The sequence below is a fragment of the Grampus griseus genome, assembly GCF_964374135.1.
Source record: "Grampus griseus genome assembly, chromosome: 7".
Classification (NCBI taxonomy): Eukaryota; Metazoa; Chordata; class Mammalia; order Artiodactyla; family Delphinidae; genus Grampus; species Grampus griseus.
In genome coordinates, this window is record NC_139001.1 from 57,575,610 (window position 1) to 57,602,218 (window position 26,609).

At 34.2% G+C, this 26,609-nt stretch overlaps 1 protein-coding gene across 4 annotated transcripts in view; it reads left to right on the forward strand.

The window, feature by feature from the left end:
- Nucleotides 1-26,609, forward strand: part of ATF2 (activating transcription factor 2) — a gene marked incomplete at its 3' end in the record, with an annotated part of 87,642 nt that overhangs the window by 42,584 nt on the left and 18,449 nt on the right. For 2 of the 4 annotated variants that reach the window (XM_082657748.1, XM_082657747.1), the window contains 7 exons: nt 1,817-1,913; nt 4,985-5,103; nt 5,243-5,371; nt 8,518-8,696; nt 10,222-10,336; nt 12,615-12,701; nt 24,674-24,823. In XM_082657748.1, the coding sequence (XP_082513874.1) occupies nt 1,817-1,913; nt 4,985-5,103; nt 5,243-5,371; nt 8,518-8,696; nt 10,222-10,336; nt 12,615-12,701; nt 24,674-24,823 (876 nt within the window). Of the gene's footprint in view, nt 1-1,816; nt 1,914-4,984; nt 5,104-5,242; nt 5,372-8,517; nt 8,701-10,221; nt 10,337-12,614; nt 12,702-24,673; nt 24,824-26,609 lie in introns of those variants that run through there. The other 2 variants (XM_082657749.1, XM_082657750.1) reach the window with 2 other exon arrangements.

Below are 26,609 nucleotides of genomic sequence, written 5' to 3' on the forward strand. Positions count from 1 at the left end.
TTAAAGGCTTAATTCATCTTAAGGAGCAGTCTGTGGTTTGGTGGGTTTTTTGTTTTTCCTTTAGACTGAGCTTGAAGATTCAATTCTTTAATTGTAAGGAGTTCTTTCTTTCAATTGGCATTTATTGACTACTTACTATATGCTAAATTTGGGAGAGCTCAAATAGTAGGAGCTCAGCCTACTTAAAAGGAAATACAAAAATATCAGTATCATATTGATAGGTGCTATAACCAGGCACTGTGCAGAGCAAGATGGGGTATATATGAGAGGGATTAACTTTTACAGTGGGCTTGTGGGCTGGCCTAAGTATGATATAGGTCATACTTTTAATATTTAGAATAAAAAACATAATGGAAAGAAATATTTCATTCTTTTACGTAGTTTTAAGGTTACCCTAAAGCTATTATCATTTGTTGCATGAAAGGATGTAGTGAGTTGGATAGTGGGGTGGTGAGACCAAAGAGAAAGAATCCATTTTTGGTGGTTCAGAGGAACCAAGTTCAAATATATATAATTTTAACATCCCATTTGTAAGGATATAGACTAGAGAGTGAGTTTAGATCTCTTAATTTGGCATTTTATAATTATTGCTCTGAAATAACAAAAAGTAAGTGCTCTCTATTTTCAGTTATAAATGTTACTAAAGATAAGGAAGCATCTTCATAAAGATTGATGTCCAGACACAGTCAGGAGGTATTTAAACAATGCATTTATTATATTGTAATCATAAATGTCACCTTTGGCAGGCAGGATGTATCCACGCTAAGTGTAGTTTTAAAAATAAATTTGCTTCATTTTTTTATATAAGAATGCGATAATAAAATGAAAAATCACTTTATTCTAAGTTAAAATTTTAATTTAATTTTATTTTACTTTTAAAAAATTATTTATTTATTTACTTTTGGCTGCGTTGGGTCTTCCTTGCTGCGTGCAGGCTTTCTCTAGTTGTGGCCAGCAGGGGCTACTCTTCATTGCGGTGCACGGGCTTCTCATTGCAGAGCATGAGCTCTAGGCGCATAGGCTTCAGTAGTTGCAGCGCGTGGGCTCAGTAGTTGCAGTGCGTGGGCTTCAGTAGTTGTGGCTCTTGGGCTCTAGAGCGCAGGCTCAGTAGTTGTGGCGCACGGGCTTAGGCTTAGTTGCTCTGCGGCATGTGGGATCTTCCCGGACCAGGGCTAGAACCCGTTTCCCCTGCATTGGCAGGCGGAATCTTAACCACTGTGCCACCAGGGAAGTCCTTAATTTTATTTTAAAGTAATTAATTGCTTTATTATTGTACTGGCCACTATTTCTTTGCTGGATTATAATCGAGGCATTCTTTTTTTTATGTGATAACATAAAGAACCTGATTCACCTCTTAATTTGTCCAGGAGCAATATTTTTATAAGAAAGTTTTCGTTTTAAAAGTGGTAAGTAACATGAAATCTAAGTAAAATACAGTGCTTTCTTCAAAAGTCATTATACCATGGAGTATATATTTCTACTATGATATGGCAAAAATTAATAGTGGTCTATTTTTAGTGTCCAAATGAAATTTATATAAAGTTTCTTTGCCTCAGGTTTTGTTTTTAAATGCTCTAAAATGAGTTATGTGACCTAGTATTATATCAGAATTGCTTGTTCTTGGGTAATGTGTTTCTCTATGATTGTTTGAGATCTAGTATGTTTATCTATACTAACAGTAGGTTCTTTATAGTTAACAAACTGCTATTTCTTTTTTAATGGTGGTTTTACATGTTGTGGAAATGAATTTCCTTATCATTTAACTTATTTGATCAAATTGAAAATCTTAACTATATTTTAAAACTTTTTGCCACAGCGTTTTACCAACGAGGATCATTTGGCTGTCCATAAACATAAACATGAGATGACACTGAAATTTGGTCCAGCACGTAATGACAGTGTCATTGTGGCTGGTTAGTATATGCTTTTATTAATAGCTTATATACATATTTCACCTGGAATGTGCACAATTTTTGTGTATTCTCTGTAAATAATATAGTCTGGTGATATTCCAATGACTTCATTTACAATAAATGTTGGCAACATGTATTTTACCCATTACATTTTTATGTTTCCTTCTGACCATTCATTTCACTCTTTTTGTGTGGTTTTCAAATGTAGATTTTAATGTCATTTTTTGTGGAAGTTAATTAGAAACCTGGGAACATTCATACCATTTCCAAAATTTACATTTAACTGATAGTTGAACTAATGTGATGTTTAGTCAATGTTTCTTTTAGCTGTTTACACCTGCTTTACAATGCTATGCGAAGCTAGATGATGATCAAGCTCTTCCTGTTGGAGAAAGAGCAATTAGCAGACTTGTTCATTAGGATTTTGTTTGTTTCTTTTTGGACTAAACATCTGTGTTAGTAAAATATTCTCAATAAAGGGGGCTAAAATTCAGTCAGTGCTTTTATTTTTGTATGTTGCTCCTATGAACATGCAGTATCACCTAAGCAGATGATTATCTTACAGTATGCAAAAAGAGAAACCCAATTCATGCATTCGTTTATTGTCCTTCCATGCTATATCAGCTACCCCTTTTTTGGTATTTAAATATATATATGTACATATCTCTGTACATGTACACACACATAACATTTAATTTCATTGCATTTTGTATATTTTATAAGTAGTGTGGTAAGAAAACAGTTTTATATAAAATTTAATATACTTATATACATTTCAGTCCTTCTTGTGTCATAACCACAGATTCACATAAATATTCAAATTAACTTAATTTTTTTCTCTTGTAAAGCTTAGGTTATACTATTTGTAAGTCTAGAATTATATACCTGTATACTGAATATTATTAATACTTTTAAATTATTACCCAACATAGAGATCAAATTGTCATATGCAATGATTTGGAGAGATAATGAGGAAAAAAGACGGTTCTTGTCATTCGGTATCAAGATTTTTGCATTGAAAAAACTGGAGGTAAAAATGTTGATAATTTACCAAAAAACAATTTGTTTAGGAAAAATGTAGGGTAGCATTCAACATATCTTCATTTCTGTAAGTAGAAGGAAGTAGACAAGAGTGAGGTATGCATTTCTTTAAAACACTATACATCAGATACTAGGAGAGAGAACTAAAAACACAAAATAACAACAGCCTGAAGTTTCACTCTCCTAGGCACGAAGGGCTTTGCTTCTCTAGAATTTCTTGCCTTAGAGCCATATCTCTCTCTGTAACATTTAACTCAAAAATATTTTGAGATTGGTTTCTAGAACTTACTTTCCTATCTGTTTACATTTAATGCAATAGAAAAGTAGAACACACTCAAACATAGCACTTGACCATTTTTTTTACTAATATATATTGAGATGAGTAGTTTAGCATTACTGTATAAATATAGTGCATGATGTGTATGGTATATATTTGATGATCAATAGCCATAAGCCATGTGCATGTTTAAACAATTGTGCCTGTGTTGACTTTTCTCTTTTCAAGCCTGATCATTATAGTAATCACTGATAAAAGTGATTTTTCCATACGTATTTTATTTTTAAGACTTCTCTCCCTTTAATACAAAATAGCCTTCTCTTGGGCTTAGATAGACAAACCCTTTGGGCATGAACAGAAGAGTCAAATTTATGTTCAGTTTACTAATTCAGTCATGATGGACCTAGGTTGATACAAGTATGCTGGGCCCTTACTATAATACCATTTTGAAGTCTTTTTTGGGGTAGAGGTTATATATGTTGCAGACTAACTATTAGGTAAAATGAAGACAAAATAAAAGTCCTTCAGTAATTTTGATAATACTAATAGTGTCTGAGGTAGGCCTACATTATATCTAATGTGTATGACAAGTAGGTCATTTTAGTGTTAAATATATTTATATGTAGTAAACATATTAATACTCTGGGAATATGTTGAGGTGAGGGTGAAGATAAAACAGTAAGTAATGCCCACTCTGGGGACCCAGTAGTTAACAGAAATATGTGAATTTTAATTTCACAGAAGGTTTTATGAGTATTTTATCTTAAACCAGGAGTCATCCTTATACTTTTATTTAGTTAAAGCTTGATCCCTGATATAACCTATAAAATTGATGCCCTAAAATATATAAAATGTGAATAGAATTTGAATGTGCTACGAACTCTAATCAATCTGAGTAAATAGCCTTGAAAATAATACGACTAAACAGGCAAAATTCATAAATTTGCTCTTTCAATTCAACGTGGACCTTAAGTGGCACTTGTTCTGTAACTAATACATGCTCACATGTACATTCAGTACATGTTTTAATGCACCTAGTGTGAGTACATATTCAAATGTAGTTAAAATGTTTCAAGTTTCCAGAAAGCAGAGTTTGACTAATTCTCTCCTGCCTAGGAATTAAGCTAGAACGTTAGACATATAACTCTTACATAGCCCCTCATACCAAGCTTGAAAAATGCTTTAAAATAGAAAATTAGCTTTAAAAAGGAGGGTTTTGTTTTAGTTTTCGTTTGCGGGGGGCTCTTGTTTTAACCTTCTTTTTCTTCTAGTATTTTGATCTACCTACTAAAGACTGTTTTATCTTAAGCTTGCTTTCATAATAGATTATGAACACTAGTGGAAGGGCAAAGTTAAAGCAAATATACATGCTGTTGTCCTAGTTTTCCCCAAATTGCATGTATTTTATGCATTTGTAAGTTTTAATAGTGTAAATTTTTTTTAAATTTTGTGTTAGATAACGACAGTAGTTGATCTCTGAGTAGCGGGTGTTTATGTCACTCAGAGAGAACGTGTGGACTAAGGAACAAGAAGTACTTCTTTTCATACTTTTATGGTTCATAAAGTTGGAGGAAATACCTTAAACTGCAACAAAGACTTAACCAGATTTTGTTTGCTTTAAAGGAAGAGGTCTTTCCAAAGAGAATTAACAGCTGACTGAACCAGTCCTGCTAATTTGTTAATTTACTAGCTATATTGTAGGGTCCTGTATGATATTTAAATATATGTGTTTACTTCTTGACATTTATTTCAGATCAGACCCCAACACCAACAAGGTTCTTGAAAAACTGTGAAGAAGTGGGTTTGTTTAATGAGTTGGCAAGTCCATTTGAGAATGAATTCAAGAAAGCCTCAGAAGACGACATTAAAAAAGTATGTTGTTAACTATGAAATTAAAACAGTGCTTCTGACAGAACAGTAATCATAGTTTTCACTCCCTGCTCTCTTATTTTAGATATACTGATTGGCTATTTTTAAACTCCTAACATTTTCTTTAACGTTTGTGTTTTAGATGCCTCTAGATTTATCTCCTCTTGCAACACCCATCGTAAGAAGCAAAATTGAGGAGCCCTCTGTTGTAGAAACAACTCACCAGGATAGTCCTTTACCTCACCCAGAGTCTACTACCAGTGATGAGAAGGTTAGAAATTTGTATTTATGGTAGAAACACAAACTAAGTGGAAAAAAAATCAGCTAAGTCTAATATTTGATCTACATAAAATGTTAATGTAATAAATTATACATAAATCAGTGTCAGGTTGTAATAGTCTTATTATATGTGAAAGCCTGTGAATACTCAGAAATTTCAGGGAAAGAAGACTGTACCTTTATAGATAATTCGTTTTTTGTTACACACAGAAAAATTATTGGGGAGAATAGAAGAGCCATGGCAGAGGAGCTAGAAGTAAGGCAGAAAAAGTAACTATTTACCTAGGAATAAATGCTTTGACCTTAGGTGTTTTGTGTTTTTTTCATTTCCTTGTTATAAAGGTACATTCTCATTATAAAAAGTTTAAGAATATAGAAAAATACAAGAAAGAAAAAAAAAAACTACCTTTTAGCCCATAATTGACTGATAAGAATTACTAGTATTTTGAAACGTTTTTCCTAGATATATGCATGCATTTATACATAAAAATATACATATATAAGTGAATAGTTATAGGATACAAAGAGGAATCTTGGTTTTTTTTTTTTTTTTTTTGGCTGCTTTGGGTCTTCCTTGCTGTGTGCGGGCTTTCTCTAGTTGTGGTGAGCGGAGGCTACTCTTCATTGCAGTGCACAGGCTTCTCATTGCACAGGCTCTAGGCGCGCATGCTTCAGTAGTTACAGTGCGTGGGCTCAGTAGTTGTGGTGCGCGGGCTTCAATAGTTGTGGCTGTCAGACTCTAGAGCGCAGGCTCAGTAGTTGTGCACGGGCTTAGATGCTCCGCAGCATGAGGGATCTTCCCGGATCAGGGATTGAACCTGTGTCCCCTGCATTGGCAGGTGGATTCCTAACCACTGTGCCACCAGGGAAGTCCCAGTTTACTTTTTTATATCATGCTTTAGATATTCAGCATTAATGTACATTTTCCCATGGCATTAGAAAATTTTCCAAAGTCATAATTTTTAATGTTTGCACTTTATTTTATCATTACCTTAATGTATTCACTTATCTTGTTCTTGTTGGACATAAAGGTTGTTTCCACATTATCACAATTATAAGAAACGCTGTTAAATCTTTGATATAAATATCTTTTTCCTAGAAAGTATTTCAGTCCCTTCACACTCAGCAGTTTTTTCCTGTTGATTGCTGCTTTAGCCTCTTTTAGGGGTATTTCTTCTTCCTGCATTCCTCAGTCATTAGTTCCCCCTGGGCATGGCATAGTCATTCCAAGTTGTAAAAAGCAAGTTCTGGGCCCCCTTCTCTTTTCTTTCTCAATTTTTTTCTTAAGTGCTCTCATCCAGACTCATAACTTTAAAAACCATCTTCGTGGTTTTCAAATTTATATCAACCCGGATATTTCCCAGATTTCCATATTCATATCCAGCTCCATCTTGACATTTCCTTTTCTGTGTCTAATGGACATCTTAAACATAGTATGTCTAAATTAGAGCCCTTGATTTTTTTTCCCACAGTTTTCCCTGTCTCGGTAAAACAGGGAAAACTTCTTTCCATCCATCTAGTTGCTCAGGCCAAGAATAAAGAATACTTAATTCCCTCTTTTCCTTCACACTGAAACCAGTAACAAATCTTACTAGACCTACTTCCTGAATATATCCTTAATTTATCTCTTTTATCTTCAGTGTCACCACTTTAGTCCAATCCATCATCATCTTTTACTTGGATTGTTAACGATTACCTTCTAATAATTGTTAACAATTATTATTTGTTAAAATACAAATAATATTAATATAATAATTTTAATATAATTAATATATTAATAATGTTAATATAATTTTTAACAATTACCTGGACTTTCTACTTCCATCTCCAACCTATTTTCCATAGGCTATTTTATTTTTAATACATTATGTCACTTCCCTGCTTAAAATCCTTCAATGGTTTGCCATTGCATTTAAGGTAACACACTCCTTCTATAAGTCCTCATTGATCTGGACTTACCTACCCATCCAGCCTCACCTCATGCCATTCTCTGGGATGTTCATCAGGTATTCTAAGCTTTTTCCTACCTCAAAGACATTGCTCTTGGTATTGCTTCCTTTTCCCTAGAATGCTCTCCTCCTTATCTTTTCAGTACCTGTTCAAATGCTGTTTTGCAAAGAAGCTCACCTTACCTCACTATGCTATCAAAGGAGCCAACTCCAACCTTCCCTCAGTTGATCTTTCATGATTTCTTATGTTTTGCTGTTAGTCTGTAACACATTACAGTCTGAAATTTTCTTGTTTGTTTTACTTGTTTATTGTCTCTCTTCCCACTAGGCCTTGAGGGTGTGTTGTAAATTCTCAAACTTGTCAAATAAATGAAGTCCCAGTACTACTAGTTTGTCTTTCTTCCTGTATAGCTTAATAAGATTTTGATAATAAATGGCAGTATAAAGGCCAATTCAAAGAACATAGTAGACCCAATTTTTACAGTAACTAGTTACAGAGTCCTGGATAATCTCTGTTTTCTAATCTGTAAAACTGGGGAAAAGACCATCTATGAGGTTCTGTGTTTTCCTTTACTTTGGAAAGATGTTACTCCAATAGTTATTTATTTTTACATTCAAGGTATCAATATTACTCGGCCTTTTGATACTGAGAAATTATTGATAATGTAGAGATAGTTACCTGAAATTAGCAAATATTTGTATTAAAAAATTTTTAACATTTTTGGGCCCTTACTATAGTACCATTTTATAAGTATTCTATTATTGAATTTGTATCAACTATAAAACAGTCTCCTGGACCTATTTCTTCTTTATACAGTATAATGATGGAGTAGGACTAGGCAATCCCTTCTGGATTTTAAGTTCTATGCTTCCATGAGAATGGAGTTGTATTTCTGTTTTTTAACTTAAATTCTCATGGAGTTATATAGCCAAGTTGCCCAGCCTAACTTATTTCTAGATTGATGGTAAAATAAATTGTACTGAAAAAACCACTCAAGATGTTTTTAAATTAAAATATGAACATTGCATCTGAAACTTTACAGTGGCTTCTACAATTTTCTTTTAATTAACTTTAAATATTAATATACTTTGGGGTATATTAAGTATTATGTTTGTTTTTAAAAATGTGTTATATTCTGTTGACTTGCATTTTTAAATTACATTCTTTCTCTATCTCATTATTAAATAGGAAGTACCATTGACACAAACTGCACAGCCCACATCAGCTATCGTTCGTCCAGCATCATTACAGGTTCCCAATGTGCTGCTTACAAGTTCTGACTCAAGTGTAATTATTCAGCAGGCAGTACCTTCACCAACCTCAAGTACTGTAATCACACAGGCACCGTCCTCCAACAGGCCAATCGTGTAAGTGATTTGGGCCAATCATTGAATTATATGAATTGTTAAGTTTTTCTTGTTATGATTTGTCCTAAGATATTTAATTATTCTAATTGTGGCCTTTGTGTGTGTGTGTGTGTGTTAATAGTATTTTGCATGCTTTGATTTTCGGAAAAAATGCTTGGGTAGTCTTTTTAATAAATATAAATAGTATCTAATAAATTAGAAAATAAATATCTAAAACTTAATTTGAAAAACAAATCAACATAGAATGTGATTTTAAGATGGTCTCTTATTTTCATGCTATTTCACACAAAACACATAAGATTATTTTTATCACCAGGTAACATTTCTTTCATTTCTTACAGGTAGTTGATAAGAATTTTTCTCAACTAACATGTTGGAGATTGTCCTAAGTAAATTCATAACTTTTTCCATTTTTTTCCTCTTTTTCTCTACACTGCTTACGTACATTGTGCATTTAAGATGCAATTAAAAACAATTAAATTTTACGATGTGCTTTGCAGTGATTGGAAGATTTTTGTTTTGTTTTTAATTACTTGAGTGGTGTATATATACCATGAATAATTTTCTGTGGGTATTTTATTCATGTTATGAGAAAGATGGTATCAAGTTTCCATCTGTCACATAGGCATTTTCTTGGGCTGGAGCTGCAGTTCTTTTTTCTTTTTTTTCCAGTTTTATTGAGATATACAGTGGACCCTTGAACAATACCAGTTTGAACTGCGTGAGTCCAGTTACACACAGATATTTTTCAACAAGTACATACTACCACACTACACAATCCACAGTTGGTTGAATCTGCAGATACAGAGGCTGACCATAAGCTACACTGGGATTTTCGACTCTGCATAGTGTCAGTGCATCTAACCCTCTTGTTCAAGGGTTAACTGCAATTGACATACAGCACTGTATATATTTAAGGTGTATAGCATAATGATCTGACTTACATCATGAAATGATTACCACAGTAAGTTTAGTGAACATCCATCCTCTTGTACAGATATAAAATAAGAGAAAAAAATATTTTTTCCTTGTGATGAGAACTCTTAGGATCTACTCTGGTAACAGCTTTCATATGTAACATACAACAGTGTTAACTATATTAATCATGTTGTACATTACATCCCTAGTACTTATTTATCTTATAACTGTAAGTTTGTACCTTTTGACCACCTTTGTTACTGTACAAAGATATAACATTATTAATGACTGTATTCCTCACACTGAATTTCATCCCTGTGACTCCTTTATTTTGTAACTGGAAGTTTGTACCTCTTAATTTCTCTCATCTCTCCAACACCCTTCCCTCTGGAAACCACCTGTCTGTTCTCCGTTTCTGTTTTGTTATGTTTGTTCATCTGTTTTGTTTTTTAGATTCCACATATAAGTGAAATCATACAGTGTTTACCTTTCTCTGGAAAATTTACTTTTAAATGATATAATAATAGGAGTAAAAATACTCTTGTATTTTTAGAGATTATTGATAGGGATTTCTTTTCTCTAATTGCCCTTCTTTTGTTTTCCTTAGTCCTGTACCAGGCCCATTTCCTCTTCTGTTACATCTTCCTAATGGACAAACCATGCCTGTTGCTATTCCTGCATCAATTACAAGTTCGAATGTGCATGTTCCAGCTGCAGTCCCAGTAAGTTTGAAATTTAGACTATTAAAATTTTTTCTTTATAGTAAAACCGATCTTTGTAATCAGAAAATACAGCCCAAGGGGGGGCTGCTTGATTAGTTTATGAAATTGAATTCAACAAAATACTTAGTGGTGAGCAGTATTTACTCACTGATATTTATTGTGATAGCATTTACCTTTCAAGGCAAACACAATTGGATAGAAAACATTTTTCCATCCTAAAAATCTTGTTTTCCTTTTATTTTTAGTATTAAGAACTTTATTCCATATTCAACCCATTTCAATTTGCTAGATTTGTAGAATTCAAATATTAACATAGATTTCTATTCTTTAAGAAGACATTTATACTGGAACACTTATCAGGTAACTCCATGTTATTTTGATTACTATAGAAATCGTTTATAAAAGCACTCTGTGAAATATTATGGTCAGGTTGGGTTTACAAAATTCCTTTGCTGTCCCAAGCGTGTGAAAATCTAAATGGTCTAGTAGAATGGGCAATAGATAGTCCCCACTTTCCTAAAGAGAAGATGCATAAGAAAAGTTTTTTGAGGGCATGTTAAATATATAAATTTTGAAAGACATAGACAGTAGTTAAATATCTACTTACAATATTTAATAACATAGTGAATATTTAGAAGCACATTCTTTGGAATAATATGTTAGAAATAATCCTTTTTTCCTGTTCTCACATTTCGTAAGTTTATTCAGACTCTTCAAATGTGTCTTCAACATTCAAGTTTTCATCATTAGAACCACTTTTTAAGAAATCTCACACAATTTTCCAAAACACATTGTTTTCATCCTCACCCAAGTAGTTTCAGTATAACACTTTTGTGTTAATCTATTAACACTATCTATTAACACAATCTATTAACACTTGTGTTTAATCTATTATTGTAATCCTGGGAATCTTACACCAAGTCCTAATATTCATTCATGTAATAAAAAGACAGTTTCTTCTTTTACCTTGTAGATAGTTGTTTCTGATCAGTACAATATAATCACTTATTGTATAGCTTTTAAAAATTAGTTTTAAAAGCCTCTTTACAGTAACATCTAACACTTTGGTGAGATTATATCCTCAGAAATAATACTAAAATTAATGTTAAATATTTACTTTTTTTATTAACTAGTTCTTCCAAAGTGACCTTTCTAAGTATCCAAAATTAACATTGATTGAAATAATTTCAAGATAATATGTTGTCTTCAAACAGAACTTTGTTGTTCAGAATGAGATATTTTATAAGGACTCGAATATAAGGTGATTACTTCCTCTTTTCTCAGGATATTTTCAAGGGGGAAACATCCTTGTCCTGTATCTGGGATTGTATGGTTATCCCGTTAAATGTAACTGTGATGAGAGAAACTGAAATGAAAAAGAGGTATACTTTAGGTACATAATAATTAATCATTCAGTGTTGATATTAGGTTTTTTAAAAAAGGCAAAAACCAGAAAAATCTGTTACATATTATTATTAGAGGAATTATTAGAGGTAATCAGGTTCTTCTTTGTCATGCTTTATATTAATATATCAAAGAACTTTCATTGTATATTTTAGAAATTTTATATGTATATATTTTAGAAAAGCAAAGTTCATTGTTGAAATTACTTTCTATGCCTAGTTATACAAGTTTTAACATTCTTTCCTTTCACATTCAAAATGGAAGGGTGACAGATCTGTGAGAAATCCATCACTTTAAATATTATTTTCTATAAGAAGAAGTCATTTAAAAAAAGGAATTATGAAAATTGAAGATTAGGAAAGTGAGTGTCTCAGAACAACTGACAACTTTTTTTCTTTTTTTTTTTTGCGGTACGAGGGCATCTCACTGTTGTGGCCTCTCCCGTTGCGGAGCACAGGCTCCGGACGTGCAGGCTCAGCGGCCATGGCTCACGGGCCCAGCCGCTCCACGGCATGTGGGATCTTCCCGGACCGGGGCGTGAACCCGTGTCCCCTGCATCGGCAGGCGGACTCTCAACCACTGCACCACCAGGGAAGCCCCAATTGACAACTTTTGAAGGATAAATCAGGATTAAGATCAATAAGGGTTCAGACAGAGATACAGTTTTCTAATTCTGAAGTCTCAAATAATTATACCAATTATATTTATATTAATATTAATATACATTTTCTATTAATGTATAATATATTGTCATGTAAATGTATTATATTGATTATAATATGTAAATTATTATAGCAGCCATTGTGCAAATAAAAGTACAAATCTCATTTTGAATATATTCTCTAGCAATTATTTTTCAATATCTTCTGCATAGCTTGTTCGACCAGTCACCATGGTGCCTAGTGTTCCGGGAATTCCAGGTCCTTCTTCTCCTCAACCAGTACAGTCAGAAGCAAAAATGGTAAGCAAGATTTTATTTGTTCTATACATTTCTTGAGCCTGTTTCGAATTAGTTTTTTCCATTAAAGCCCACTTCAAATGCACAATTTAGATCAAATTTTATAAAATCGTGGACTGTATTACATTACAGAAGAACCAGAAAATTTGGAAAAGGAAAGCTTTCATTGCATAGTGACAAGCTACTGATACTTTAAAGCAAATGAATGGATTGGGAGTAAAGTTCTAGTTCTTGTCATTGGTTTGTCTGATTTTTGGTGTGGCTTTTTAGATAAATCCTCCCCCTGCTGGAGGCTAGAGATATTGCAGCTGAAACTAGAAGTAATCATCTGAAGGCAGTGCTGATATAATGAGTGGTTGTATACAGTCATACAAATGAGTAGAACAGAATTAACTAGAATTCTGAAATAGTATATGAGTTAGTAAACATTACACATAATATATAAACGAAAAGCATATTTTTGAGTTATGTTTCAGACACTAAGAAATTGGTGGTAAGGGATGAACTATAGAGTAGGAATCAAGAGACGTATTTTCATTTTAATCCTGATTCTGCTATTCAGTACCCCTAATCAACCCACTTTAACTTTTCTGAGACTCATTTTCCTCATCAGTGAAATAAAGGGGTTAAACTTTGATTTCTGGGGTCTCTCTTAGCCACAAATCCTACTAACTTGCTAATTTTCTTGGTAGAAGATCTGAAGCTGCTGCTGTGGGATGGGGAGTGTGGGGGGTTGGTTTTATTCAAATAAGTGTAATTCTCCCTTCTATAGTCTAACACACTTTAAAGCTAATTCTTCTTAACTGCAACCAATGAATCGATAGATAGTTTTTAGACACCTATTATTTGTTTCAGTTCTATGCTAGGCACTATACTAATAATATAAATCTGTACACATGAAAGCCATTATGTATCAATATTATGGCAAGGCTTTAACTTTTTTACTGCTATTCTCCATTAATGCATATAATCAATCTGAAATTGGCATGGGATAACTTTTTTTTTTTTAACAGCAAAACTTATATACCATCTGAATGAATAATAGTTGGTTGAAGAGTATTAAAATTAGCTGGTTATTGATTGTGGTGAGGGAACTTGAAAACCCAGGAGGGGAATTTTTCACATAACAGCATGTTTAGGTCAAAGGCATGGAAATAATAACTAAGATGAATCTTTTCCACTTAATAGCAGAAGAGCTTCACTGGGAATGTGTTTTACACTTCCTACTTTAAACATAACTGTTACAATGAAAAGTTCAATTAGTGAAACTGAGTAGAGTAGAAATAGAAGTTAAAGAGATCCTGTTTTTGTACACTGTATCTAAAAATATTTTTACATATTCAGTGGACTTTTTTTTCCCACAAATTAATTCCAATGGGAAAAATCAGATTTAAAGAAATACTTTTGGCTATAAGAGATTAGGCCATATTTGTAGAAACTAGTAAACTTCCCTGAATAACTTTTTCTTTTAATCACTAAGAAATTTAATAAGAATAAAAGTGTTTTGTATGCTTGTATATTAAAAAAAATACCAAAGCTATATTTCATAAATTTATATATGAAAAAGTTATTGGTTGAAAGCCCCAAAATAGCATGGGGAGTCACAGATTGCCCCACTTAAATTTAACAGTCCAATTAAATTTCTTATTAGAATATTGTTAACATATAAAATAGCCATATTTAGGTGATTGCCTATTTTAATTGGGATAGTAAATAAGATTGTCCTGTTTTTAATTTAAAAAGACTCAGAAATTAGTCCATTTCCTTTTTTTTTTTAAGCTTTTTGTTATGGAAGAATTCAAACACATACAAAATAAATAGGTTTCTATAATGAACCCCCAGGTACCCATCATCCAGCTTCAATTATTAGCGATATAACTGCCATTCTTGTTTTATCTGTACCTCAGACCACTCCCTACCCTCACTCAGTTTTTTTTTTTTTTTTTTTGGCGGTACGCGGGCCTCTCACTGTTGTGGCCTCTCCCGTTGCGGAGCGCAGGCTCCAGACGCGCAGGCTCAGCGGCCATGGCTCACGGGCCTAGTCGCTCCGCTGCATGTGGGATCTTCCCAGACCGGGGCACGAACCCGTGTCCCCTGCATCGGCAGGCGGACTCTCAACCACTGCGCCACCAGGGAAGCCCATAAGGCTTTCTTAATGTAAAATTTACATAGATTGAAATGGACCGATTTTATCTGTACAGTTTAAGTGCATTCATGTAACTCACACCCTTATTATGGTATAGAACATTAACATCTACCCATCAAGTTTCTTTATTTCCCTTCCCAATCAGTCCACCTCCCCCAACTGTTCTTGTATTTGTCACCAGCAATGTAAATGGAATCAATATATACTCTTGTGTTCAGCTAAGCATATGTCTATGTGATTTATCCATGTTGTTGCGTGTATCAAAGTTTGTTTCTTTTTATTGCTGAGTAGTTTTCCATTGTGTGAGTATACCACAATTTCTTTATCCATTCTATTGGTGGACACTTGAATGGTTTTTAGTATTTAGCTGTTGTGAATAAAGCTCATATGCACATTCTTGTATAACTCCCTTTGTAGATGTATATTTTCATTAAGTTTATCTACCTAAGAGTGGAATTGCTGAGTCAGAGAGTAGGTATACATATAACTTTATAATAAATTGCCAGACCTTTTGCCAAAGGTTTACATTCCTACCAGCAGTGTATGGGAATTCCAGTTGTTCCCACATTTTTGCGGACATTTGGTTTTATCTATTGTTTTCATTGTAGACATTCTAGGAGATTGTGGCAGCATCTCTTGGTTTCAATTTACATTTCCAATCAGCCAGACATTATTTGTGATATTTTTTGCTCATTCTTTAAATTTGGTTACTTGTCTTTTACTATTGTGTTATAGGAATTCTTTATATATATTCTAGATACAAATTTGTATATAGATATGTATATATATATATCATGAATATTTTCTCAGTCTGTAGCTCGCCTTTATTTTTCTTAATGGTATACTGTATTACCGTTGATTGCTACTTTTATCTTTAATATTTTCTTTGTCTACTTAATTGGGTTTAATTTGCTTATCTTTTTTTAGCTTCTTAAAGTAGAAGCTTAGATTATTGATTTAAATCTTTTTACCTTTCTCATATAGGCATTTAACGCTATAACTGTGCACAAATTTTGATATGCCGTACTTTTATTATTTATTTTCTAATTTCCCTTGTGATTTCTTCCTTGAACTGTGGGTTATTTAAAAGTGTAGTATATAATTTCCAAATATTTCAGGGCTTTTTATCTGTTTCATATTGATTTCTATATTAATTAAATTACATTGTGGTTTGGTAATGTACCACCTTTAGTATATTTGATTGTCCAGTGAATCAGTTTGATTGAAGAATTTTCAGTGCTTGAATTTCATTATCATCATTATCAAGTATACTTATATATTGGTATAAGTACAAAACAAATCTACCAACCTTTGGGAATAACCCGGAAATAGTTTGGGTTTTGTAGTTTAATTCATGTTCATTTATTTTGCATCAGCCTCATTTAACAGTTATTTCTAATGATTGCTGTTTATTTAACAAACATTTCTTGGGTACTAAGAAATTCATCAGACGTGATCTTAAGTTTTGAGATTTTTCTTGCAAATGTTTCCAATGATCATCAAGAGAGTAAAAAAAAAAGTCTTCTTATCTTTTTAATATGCCGTTATTGATTTTTTTTTCCCAACAGGTATGGCAGTTAGGATTATATTGTATCAATGAGGTGTTTGGCTCTTGTTTTCAGTTTTTTGATACCCTTGATGGTGACTTTTGTGCACAAAAACCATTATTGAGAGTCTCCTTTTTAAAAATAAAGTTACAAATTCAAAAACTTATTTCTTCCCTAAGTTCTCAAGGCCAATTTATAAATCGAGTTGTACAGCGATCACTTTTAAAGGGCTTAAAATAAAATTAAACATACTAAACTTCATTTTAAACTTAATATATCCTGTTTTCTCTATAGGTACCTCATTGTCTAACAAACTTCCCCAAGTACTTCAATAACTGAAATAATTAAATTATAGATATAATGAGGGTTTGGTTCTCTTCAATATTCCTGTATTATTAAGAGGCTTAGTAAGATTATCTTAGTTCTTCCAACTAAAATCACAGGACTAAATCAATCTCAAACATTTAAAACTAAAATCCAAGGGCAGTCTCTTACTCTATGTGGCAAGTTATTTTAGATACATTTGTAACATAAAATACAAAATAGTTAGATTGTTTCTAAATTTAGATTAAAATGTCAGTGTCATTGATTACTTAATTAAACATCAAAGGGCTAAAAAAAAGATTTACTAAATAAATAATTGTATAATTCTAACTGGAGAAAGTTGAGACTAGGTTCATATCCCATTGCACAGAGGTTTCTTAATGATCAGATAAACGATCATAGGACTTAATTCTTTCTCTATCAGTGATAGAATTCCAGTTCCATGCTCTCCAAATGAATGGTTCCCAGCTCACATCCCCTAGATTCACATTACACATTAAATAATTTTTCTGACTGTTTACCAGTCTGTAGCACCCCAGCAAAACTTATAATTTCTTCTTTCACTGCTTCAAGTGGATTTTGCTTTGTTGTTTTCAACTCTTTGAAAATATTTTAAATATCCTCCCTGCTTGATTCTGCATTTCTGTTAAGGATTTGTTTGACTTTTGTGGTCACAGTCTGTTAACGACATGCTAAATAGTGCAGCAATGGTGATTGTGCTAAAATGTGGTTAAAAAATAATGTTTGAGAAATGGCAGCATTGGAACACATAAGAATGAGTAGCGCACTACAGCTGAAGAGAAACTTATTTGTATCCTAAGATAGCCAAGGATGCTTTTGTGGTGCCCTGATTTTCAGATGCCCAGTGCTCACAGGAAGATTTATATGCATTGTGTTTGTGTCTACTATAAATATTTAAATAAGATCCTTCTTTTTTGCTAAAGAAATTTCTTCAGGACAAGTTGTGTTTGTTATGTTTTGTTTTTTAAAAACGTTAAGTCTTTGGAAAAGTAAGCACGTAGTTTTTAAAAATATATATATATGGTGGTCCACAAATACAAGATTACCTAGTATTTTTTAATACTCTAGGAAAATTCCTATTATCTACTATTTTCACAAAATTTCACTGGATCTCACCAGATTTAGGTTTAGGGGTTTTGTTGGTCATTAAGCACATTAAACCACAGATATTTGCTATCTGTGTTACTCTTCTAATAAAACAAATTTCCTATGTAATATTTGTAATCAAAAAGTAACTTCTGGGGCTTCCCTGGTGGCGCAGTAGTTGAGAGTCTGCCTGCTGGTGCAGGGGATACGAGTTCGTGCCCCAGTCCGGGAAGATCCCACATGCCGTGGAACGGCTGGGCCCGTGAGCCATGGCCTCTGAGCCTGTGCGTCCAGAGCCTGTGCTCTGCAGCGGGAGAGGCCACACGGTGAGAAGCCCGCGTACTGCAAAAAAAAAAAAAAAAGTAACTTCTAAATAAGAAAATGTTAACCATCCAGGAGTTTTGTTTAAGAAGATTTAGTAAAGTATTTGAGTAGTATTCCCCAGAATCATTCCTTTAAGACTTGTGTGACAAACTGAGAGAGATCTTTGCACACAGTGGGTAGCCAGTAGGGTTTCTGCAGGGGGTTTCTACTGAGCGCTGACAGAGGGCATCTTGGCAAATGTTCAGAAACCTACATTAACTTAGTTGGGCCCTGCATGGAACCTCATGTTCAGCAGAATTCTTCTGACCTGCCTCTGCACGCCAAGCTAATCAGCAAACACCTAACGAGCCCACTCCAAAGAAACAGACTCTCTCCCAACGTACTTCATTTTCATATGTTCTCTGGGGGTGGGGAGACAAGATTTCACGAGGACTGATGATGCTGCAAAGACTACAATAATGATAATTAACTTGCTGAATTTAGAAGATTATGCTGTTAATTAGTTGCAAAATAAAGATAAGTAATAGAGCAGCAGATGGTAGGATAACACCCCAGAGAAGGAGGGTTATTACTCTGATGAGCTTTTGTGGCACATATGAAATATGGATCTGACTTTTTCATACATTGTTTCTAGAGAACATTGTGTTTTTTCTTTGAACTATGATAGAGTAGTTTCTTCCTACCAAGTTCTGACAGATGTGATAAAATTTGTTTTCAGGGGTACAACATATAACATAGAATTTGAATAACAAATTATTTTTAGCAGATTACCTCTTAAGATGAGTGTCAGATTGGTCAGCACAACAGACTATTTACTCTTTAATTGACACAATCTCTAAGAAAAAAGTTTTCAACATAGTAGTTGAATTTTACAACACTAAAATTTTAACTCTAAACATTAAAGCACTAAGTCTGCTTAGAAATGTAGTAATAAAGATTTTAGTTTTCTTTCACTGTATACCTTTAGTTTAGAATTAAAATTATGCCTAGCTTTTATTGTACATGTTAGAGAATATAGACTTGTTAAATCTTACTTACTTTCTCTGAGTATTCAATCTTTATTTACTTAACTAGATTTCTCTATTGATAGAAATTTTGATCTTAGTAATGGACTGACCAATGTCTAATACTCTTCTTAATGATTATTAAAATATACTTAGAATACTTAATATTAGACAAAAGCTCTAGTTTGGAAAAACTTTTATTTAAAATATGTTTGTTCAGTGAAGTAAGAGTCAACAGACAGAATTTCTGGTCCTAGCTCTGTTTCTTTTATAACTACCTCTGTGCTTCTGGGAAGTAACTTCACTCTTTGGGCCTTAGTTTCTTTATCTGTAAGATGGTAATTGGACTAATTGATTAGCTCCAAATTTCTACTGTAAAATAAATATTATATTTATATGTTTTCATTAATTTGGGGGAGGACCAAATAGTTGCCCTTCTTTAAAATATCTCTAACATATATGTGGGTGGATTGTAGATATCCTTATTGTAAAATGTATATGAATAATGACAACTTCCTTCACCTAACCCACTGTAATTTCTTTTAGTGTATGTGTGTTTTTGTTGCTGTTTTAAAAAAAAATCTGCAGTTCAGAGCAGTGTTAATTAACCCTTGAAAATCTTTTTCTTACATTTTGTACCCAGTGGCACACTTTTCCAAGTAAGACCCATCGTAATCAATGTAACAGCATGGAGTAAACATTAGAGCTTCCTCCCTGGATGAGTACTGTATACCCTAGGGCAGTCAAGAGAGGATAATGAATGCTGCTTTTAAGTGCTCTATAAGGTAGTAACTTGCCCTACTAAAGATTATTCAAGAGAGTGATGTTTATGTACTTCAGACTCCCCTAGGTGCAGTTACTGTATTTCATTAATTCTAAGAGTTAAGCTCTTCACTATAAAACTTTAAATGCTCTTCTTTGTTTTCTACCTAAGGACTTAAAAATGTTTTACCAACACATAATTTACCAAGCTTCACATCTCAACCAATATGTATATTTATGTACATTTTATATGCAGAAATGGAAGCCCACCTAACGCTATAGATTGGTGGGTTTTGTTTTGTTTTGTTTTGTTTTTTTCCGGTACGTGGGCCTCTCACTGTTGTGGCCTCTCCCGTTGTGGAGCACAGGCTCCGGACGCGAAGGCTCCGGACGCGCAGGCTCAGCGGCCATGGCTCACGGGCCCAGCCGCTCCGCGGCTTGTGGGATCTTCCCGGACCGGGGCACGAACCCGTGTCCCCTGCATCGGCAGGCAGACTCTCAACCACTGCACCACCAGGGAAGCCCCATATAGATTGGTTTTTAAAAGATATAAGTATGCACACTCAGATCCTCCTCCTTCTGTTTATGTGACCCATACCTTCAGACTCCTGTCTTTTTACTTTAAGTTCTTTGACCATTTAGCCTAAGTATTCCTACCTGATTACAGCCAACTACTGCTTTGGTCACCTACCTAATTTTTAATCCATCCACTTCCACATTAGCCCATCAGTTATGAGTGTCCCAATTTCCTGGATCTTAGCTGCTAATGTGGTCGTTTCTGCTTGTTTAAAAAAGAAGGAAGAAAAAAAGCAACCAGGAATCTGACCTGGATTCTGAAAGATGCAGTGTGTCACATGGTCTTGAGAATATATTTTCCATAATAAAATATGTCTGAAGCTAAACCAGTCCTTAAGATGAACCCCTAAGTACTTTTTTTCCCTCTAAGTGTATTTTGAAAATACAAAAGTATAGGAACTTTCCTGATTCTTTGGTGTCCTCACCCTGACACCTGTGCTAAAAAAATAGAGGCCTCAATAGCTGTTTTTGAAAAAAGTAAGGAAGGGACTTCCCTGGCGGTCCAGTGGTAAAGAATCCGTCTTACAATGCAGGGGACACGGGTTTGATCCCTGGTCAGGGAACTAAGATCCCACATCATGCCTCAGGGCAACTAAGCCCTCACGCCACAACTACTGAGCTCACGTGCCTCCATTAGAGCCCGCGTGCCGCAAACTACAGAGCCCACGCACTCTGGAACCCACACATCACTACAGAGCCTACGCACCCTGGAGCCTGTGTGCCACAACTGGAGAAGAGAAAACCCACATGCCACAACTAGAGAGAAGCCTACACACAACAACAAAAGATCCTGTGCGCCGCAACAAAGACCCAGTTCAGCCAAAAATAAATAATTGTTTAAAAAAGAAAAAAGGAAGTTGATACTTAAGAAATCCTTTTATGAATCAGGTAATTTTGCATATTATATTATATTATATATTTATTATATTATATTTAATCAGGTAATTTTGCATATTATATTTAATTTAATATATTTAATTATATTTAATCTTTACCTTATCCCTTAAGAAATCCTTTTATGAATCAGGTAATTTTGCATATTATATTTAATCTTTACCTTATCCCTGCAAGGAAATTACCATTGTTCCCAATTTTACAGACAAGGAAACACAGACTCAGAGATTGAAATGATTTGTTCAGAGTCACACAGATTGTTTGAGGCAGAGTTAAATTCTAAACAATAAAGTGTCTTCTCAGCTGTATACATTATGTATGCTAATATGTATACAGTATACATTACATATACTAACCTATTGTGGTGCTATTTGCAATTCATAAAGAAGTATTCAGTCAGAAAAGATGGAAAAAACATACCTGATCCTGGAGTGACAGGACTTTAGCAGTTGCAGTATCAGACTTGGCATTCCTAATCCTTTGTGATTGTCTTTCATGCCGCGTGGCTTGCGAGATCTTAGTTCCCGGACCAGGGATTGAACCTGGGCCCATGGCAGTGAAAGCATGGAGTCCTAGCCACTGGACTGCCAGGGAATTCCCTTGTGGTTGTCTTCTGAATCATCAAGCCATCCAGCCTTAATTTCCTTATCTTCCTTAATTTTTAATCTTCCTTAATTTTTTCCTTTTTCTTTCTTGATTTTTCCTTTTCCCTTTTTTTTTTTTTTTGGTAGGATAACATATGTAACATGGTGCCATGGAAAAACTGTGCACTTTGAAATTAAGGAGATCTATGTTCAAATGTAGGATTTTAACTAGCTTAATGGCTGTGTGACCTTGGGCAAATGATCTCTAGTGTCCTAATCTGTAAAATTGGAATACTGTTTATTAGAAACTCATTGAAAAACTACTGATAATGCAACAACAGGGATGGATCTCAAGTGCATTATGCTAAAGGAAAAAAGCCAGATTCAAAAGGCTATATACACTGTATGATTCCATTTATATGATACTCTGGAAAAGGCAAAACTTTGGGGATCAAAAAACAGACTAGTGGTTTCCAGGGGCTGTGGGTGGGAGGAGAGTGACAGGAAAGAAGCATGAGGAAAGTTTGGGGGGGGTAATAGAACTGTTCTGTATCCTGATTGTAGAGGGTGGTTGCACGACTGTTTGTGCTTGTTGAAACTCACAGAACTGTACACTAAAAAGAGTTCATTTTACTGTATGTAACTTACACCTCAACAAAATATTTTTTATACTACTGACTTTGTTTTTAAAATCATACCCAGAATCTACAATGATTATCAGTAGAAAATGTCCATTAACACTTGTCTAGTTAGAATTACTGCTTCATTGGAAATTTTGATCTTTTCATATATGCTTGTTTTTTTTTTTAATTATTATTTTTTGGCTGTGTTGGGTCTTAATTGCCACGCGTCACTTTCTCTGTTTGCAGCAAGCGGGGCCTCGCTTGTTGCGGAGTACAGGCTCTAGACACGCGGGCTTCAGTGGTTGCAGCACGTGGGCTCAGTAGTTGCGGTGTAAGGGCTCTAGGGCACGTGGGCTTCGATAGTTGTGGCTTGTGAGCTCAGTAGTTGTGGCTTGTGGGTTCTAGAGCACAGGCTCAGTAGTTGTGGTGCACAGGCTTAGTTGCTCTGCAGCGTGTGGGATCTTCCCGGACCAGGGATTGAACCCGTGTCCCCTGTATTGGCAGGTGGATTCTTAATCACTGTGTCACCAGGGAAGTCCTGTGCTTCAGTTTTTAAGGGATCTGGATCAATTATAGATGGCAAGAAGATATGTATAGGTGAAAATAAAGAAATTACAAATTTTCTAAATTGTTCTTAGTTGGAATAAATGAAAACAATTGCAGTAGAATCATTTGGGAGACTTTTTCTAAAGCTCTTCTCTACTATCTACCCCTTTATGCTATTTCCAGGGAAAGAAGAGGAAAGGTTGCCAAGAATCTGTTTTTAGCATGTGATACCAAGGCAGTTAATTGACTTCTAGGAAGTGTGGGAAGCACTGGGTAGACTGCAGCATAGTTCTTATATCAGTATTTGTAACCTCCCTCCCTGCCACATGTGCACCTGAGTGTGGATCTTAGGAAAATGTAATGACATATCTCTTCACCAGATTTTGTTATAAAACTATATTTTGAGCTCAAGGGCTACTTCTGAGTTATTAAGAACAATATCATCAATAATAGTCCCAGGTCTCTCAGATCCCTGAGATCCCTTTCATTGCTAAGATACTATAATATGACTATTTTGTGCTAATTATTTCATATTTATAGAGCATAACAATAAAACACCCCAAAGATCCCATGTGCCATTTTCAAAGAAACCAATTTCTGTCCATTAGCAAATATATTTGTTGTCCATCTATGTAGCAAATCAATGTACCAGTTGCTAAAAGGAATGCAAGGAAATAAAAGGCAATCTCTGCTCTTAAAGAGCTTACTGTTTGGTTGGGGAGATAGGATACTCATATATTTTTGCTGATAGAATAATAAGCCTTGCTCAAATGGTGTTTTTTTTGTTTTGTTTTAAAGAAGTAGCCATAAATGTCTAGAGCTTCATTGTAACGCTAGATCTGCCATACTCTGACAGTGAGTTGGGTGCAGTTCACTGGCAAAATGGAACATAGTAGAAGGGATAGACTTGGAGCTAGGTCTGCTTACTGGTGACAGGGAAGACCTAAGGGAGGCAAACCCAGCTGTGGGTTCTAGCAGGAGGTTCAGTCTGACAGTCAGTACAATGGCCTAAAAAATGCAACATCAGGTCATTGTCCAAGTAAGCAGTGACATCAAACCTGCAAGCAGAGATCAAATGGACTCAAATCTGAAAAAGAAGATATTTAGGTCTAAGAATCTAGGCAGAGCCTGAAAAGACTGGGATATGGGATATAGGAATGGGGTAGGAGAAAATAGGTGAAACATGCATAATTAACTTGTTTTGCTTATTTTAGTTGAACAAATCTAGTTATTTTCAGTCAACAGTGTTTTTAGTTTCCACTCTTTTCTCAAAATTGATTAATTAGGAATAGCAAAGTATAGAACCCTCTAGTAGTACTAGACAAAAAAGACTCAGGCAAACTTTCCAAAGGTCCTGTTCGTCTTACTGATATTTAGGAATGCAGTGGAATATGATAAATCAAAACTAATATTAAAGCCGAATGTATTTATGTATTCCTTAACAAATAATTTCTTTTGGTTAACCAAAGAGTATGCTGGGAGTTGGATTTGGGTGGAAAGCAGGAAACGTTTTTTTTAAATCGGTGTTTGCATTTCAGAGATTAAAAGCTGCTTTGACCCAGCAACATCCTCCAGTTACCAATGGCGATACTGTCAAAGGTCATGGTAGCGGACTGGTTAGGACTCAATCAGAGGAATCTCGACCACAGTCATTACAACAGCCAGCCACATCCACTACAGAAACTCCGGTATGTGTGTTGTTTTTATCATTCAGTGTTCAGTTATCCTTAAAAACAAACAAACAAACACAGTGTAACTTAAATGACTATATGCTTTGAAAAAAATTTTCTGGTAAAATTTTATTCCAAAAGTGTATAAAAAGCCTTAGGAAAAGGTAGTTCAATGTAAAAGTATTGATACAAAAAATAAATAAGTAAAAATAATCAAGCAATTGTTACTGCTCATGGCACCCTGTAAATGTTTCTGTGAGTGTCTGTATGTTGGTTTGACATGGCATAATGTCCATCAATACTTTTTAAAGAAAACTTTTTTCTGTTGATTGTATTCAACAAGAAATGTATATAGGTATTATATTACTAATATAAGTCAAACGATTCTTGAATTAACATTTGTGAAATACACCAAAGGAGCAGATAGGCTTAATGGCAGCTATTTATACCAGAGGCCCTTTTCACTTATCTTTAATTTGTTACCGCCCATTAGATGATTGATATTTCTATATGTCTGCAGTATATTTCTACAGTAAGCATTACTATATTTCTGTTAAATGTTTCAGAGCTCTATTTATACCTTTTATCTTCTCTACTTAAAGAATATTCACATTTAAAAGTAAAACTTTCCAATTAAAGAAACACGGTTACACAGCAAGTTTTAGACTGCCTACTAAGCATAGGTATTTAGATTACTGTATTTTATCTTTGTGAAACTTAAGATAAAGTGGAATGTAGTTGTGGTTGTCATCCACTAAGCAACTTTACTTAGGGGCCAAGAGAGGGGAAAAGTGAGTATGTTCTCATGTCATAATTCAGGGGTTAGCAAACTAGCTCGTGAGCCGAATGCAGCTTATGGCTATTTCTTTGTACGGCCTGTAAGCTTAGTATGGCTTTTACATCTTTAAATGTTTATTTAAAAGAAAATAAATGAATATAATTTATTTTCTTATACTAACTGTAGTTTCCCTGGATCTAGTTTTCATCTATAGCTTTATATTTTATTGTATTGGAATGAAGCTCCATGAGGGCAGGACTTTTATCTGTTTGTTCACTGCTGTATCACTAGCATAGCTCCTGTATTTTTTTCAATGAAGTGGAATGAATGAATCACTGGAATGAGGGAGAGAAGGAGAAATATATGCTTCTAAGTAGCCTCAAATCCTTGTTAGGGGTAATGATATACAAATATAACTCTGTAATAGTTTCTGCTTACAATACCTGTGATTAGCCTTTGCTGTAGTAACCAAGTTGTCAATTAAAAACAAAAACTGTTCTCCCCTATTCAGTAAAATTTTAAAACCTGCTATTAGTAAGTTAAGAGGATAAAAGAATATATTTCAAAGTTACCATTCTTGAAGCCAGCCATAGAAAGATTTTTCTAAAAGATTAATTGCAATTATATAGGTAAAAGAATCTGATTTAATTCTTGATCTTAATTACAATTAAAATACAGTATAAATGAAATAACCCTCACAATATTTAATGCTAGTTACTTGGAAAAGGAATGATAACTTTGATTTTTGGAGTTTGTAGAGTGAGAACTAATTCAGGTTATTTCCCTGCAGAACTTATCTTAAGTTTTTAAGATTTTTGTTTATTGTATAGATTAAGAGAAGATAGAAGTTTTTGTTCACATCGTTTTAAAATACCATTAAGTAGAGGTTTTTCAGGCTGCTTCTTTGGATCATGTGTCTGTGGCCACAAAGTGCTGTTTCTTTTGCACTATTTCTAAGGGTTCATATACTGTCTCCTGTATTCAAGTGTTGTGTGGCACAATTTTGGGATTTGTGAGAAGCTTGAA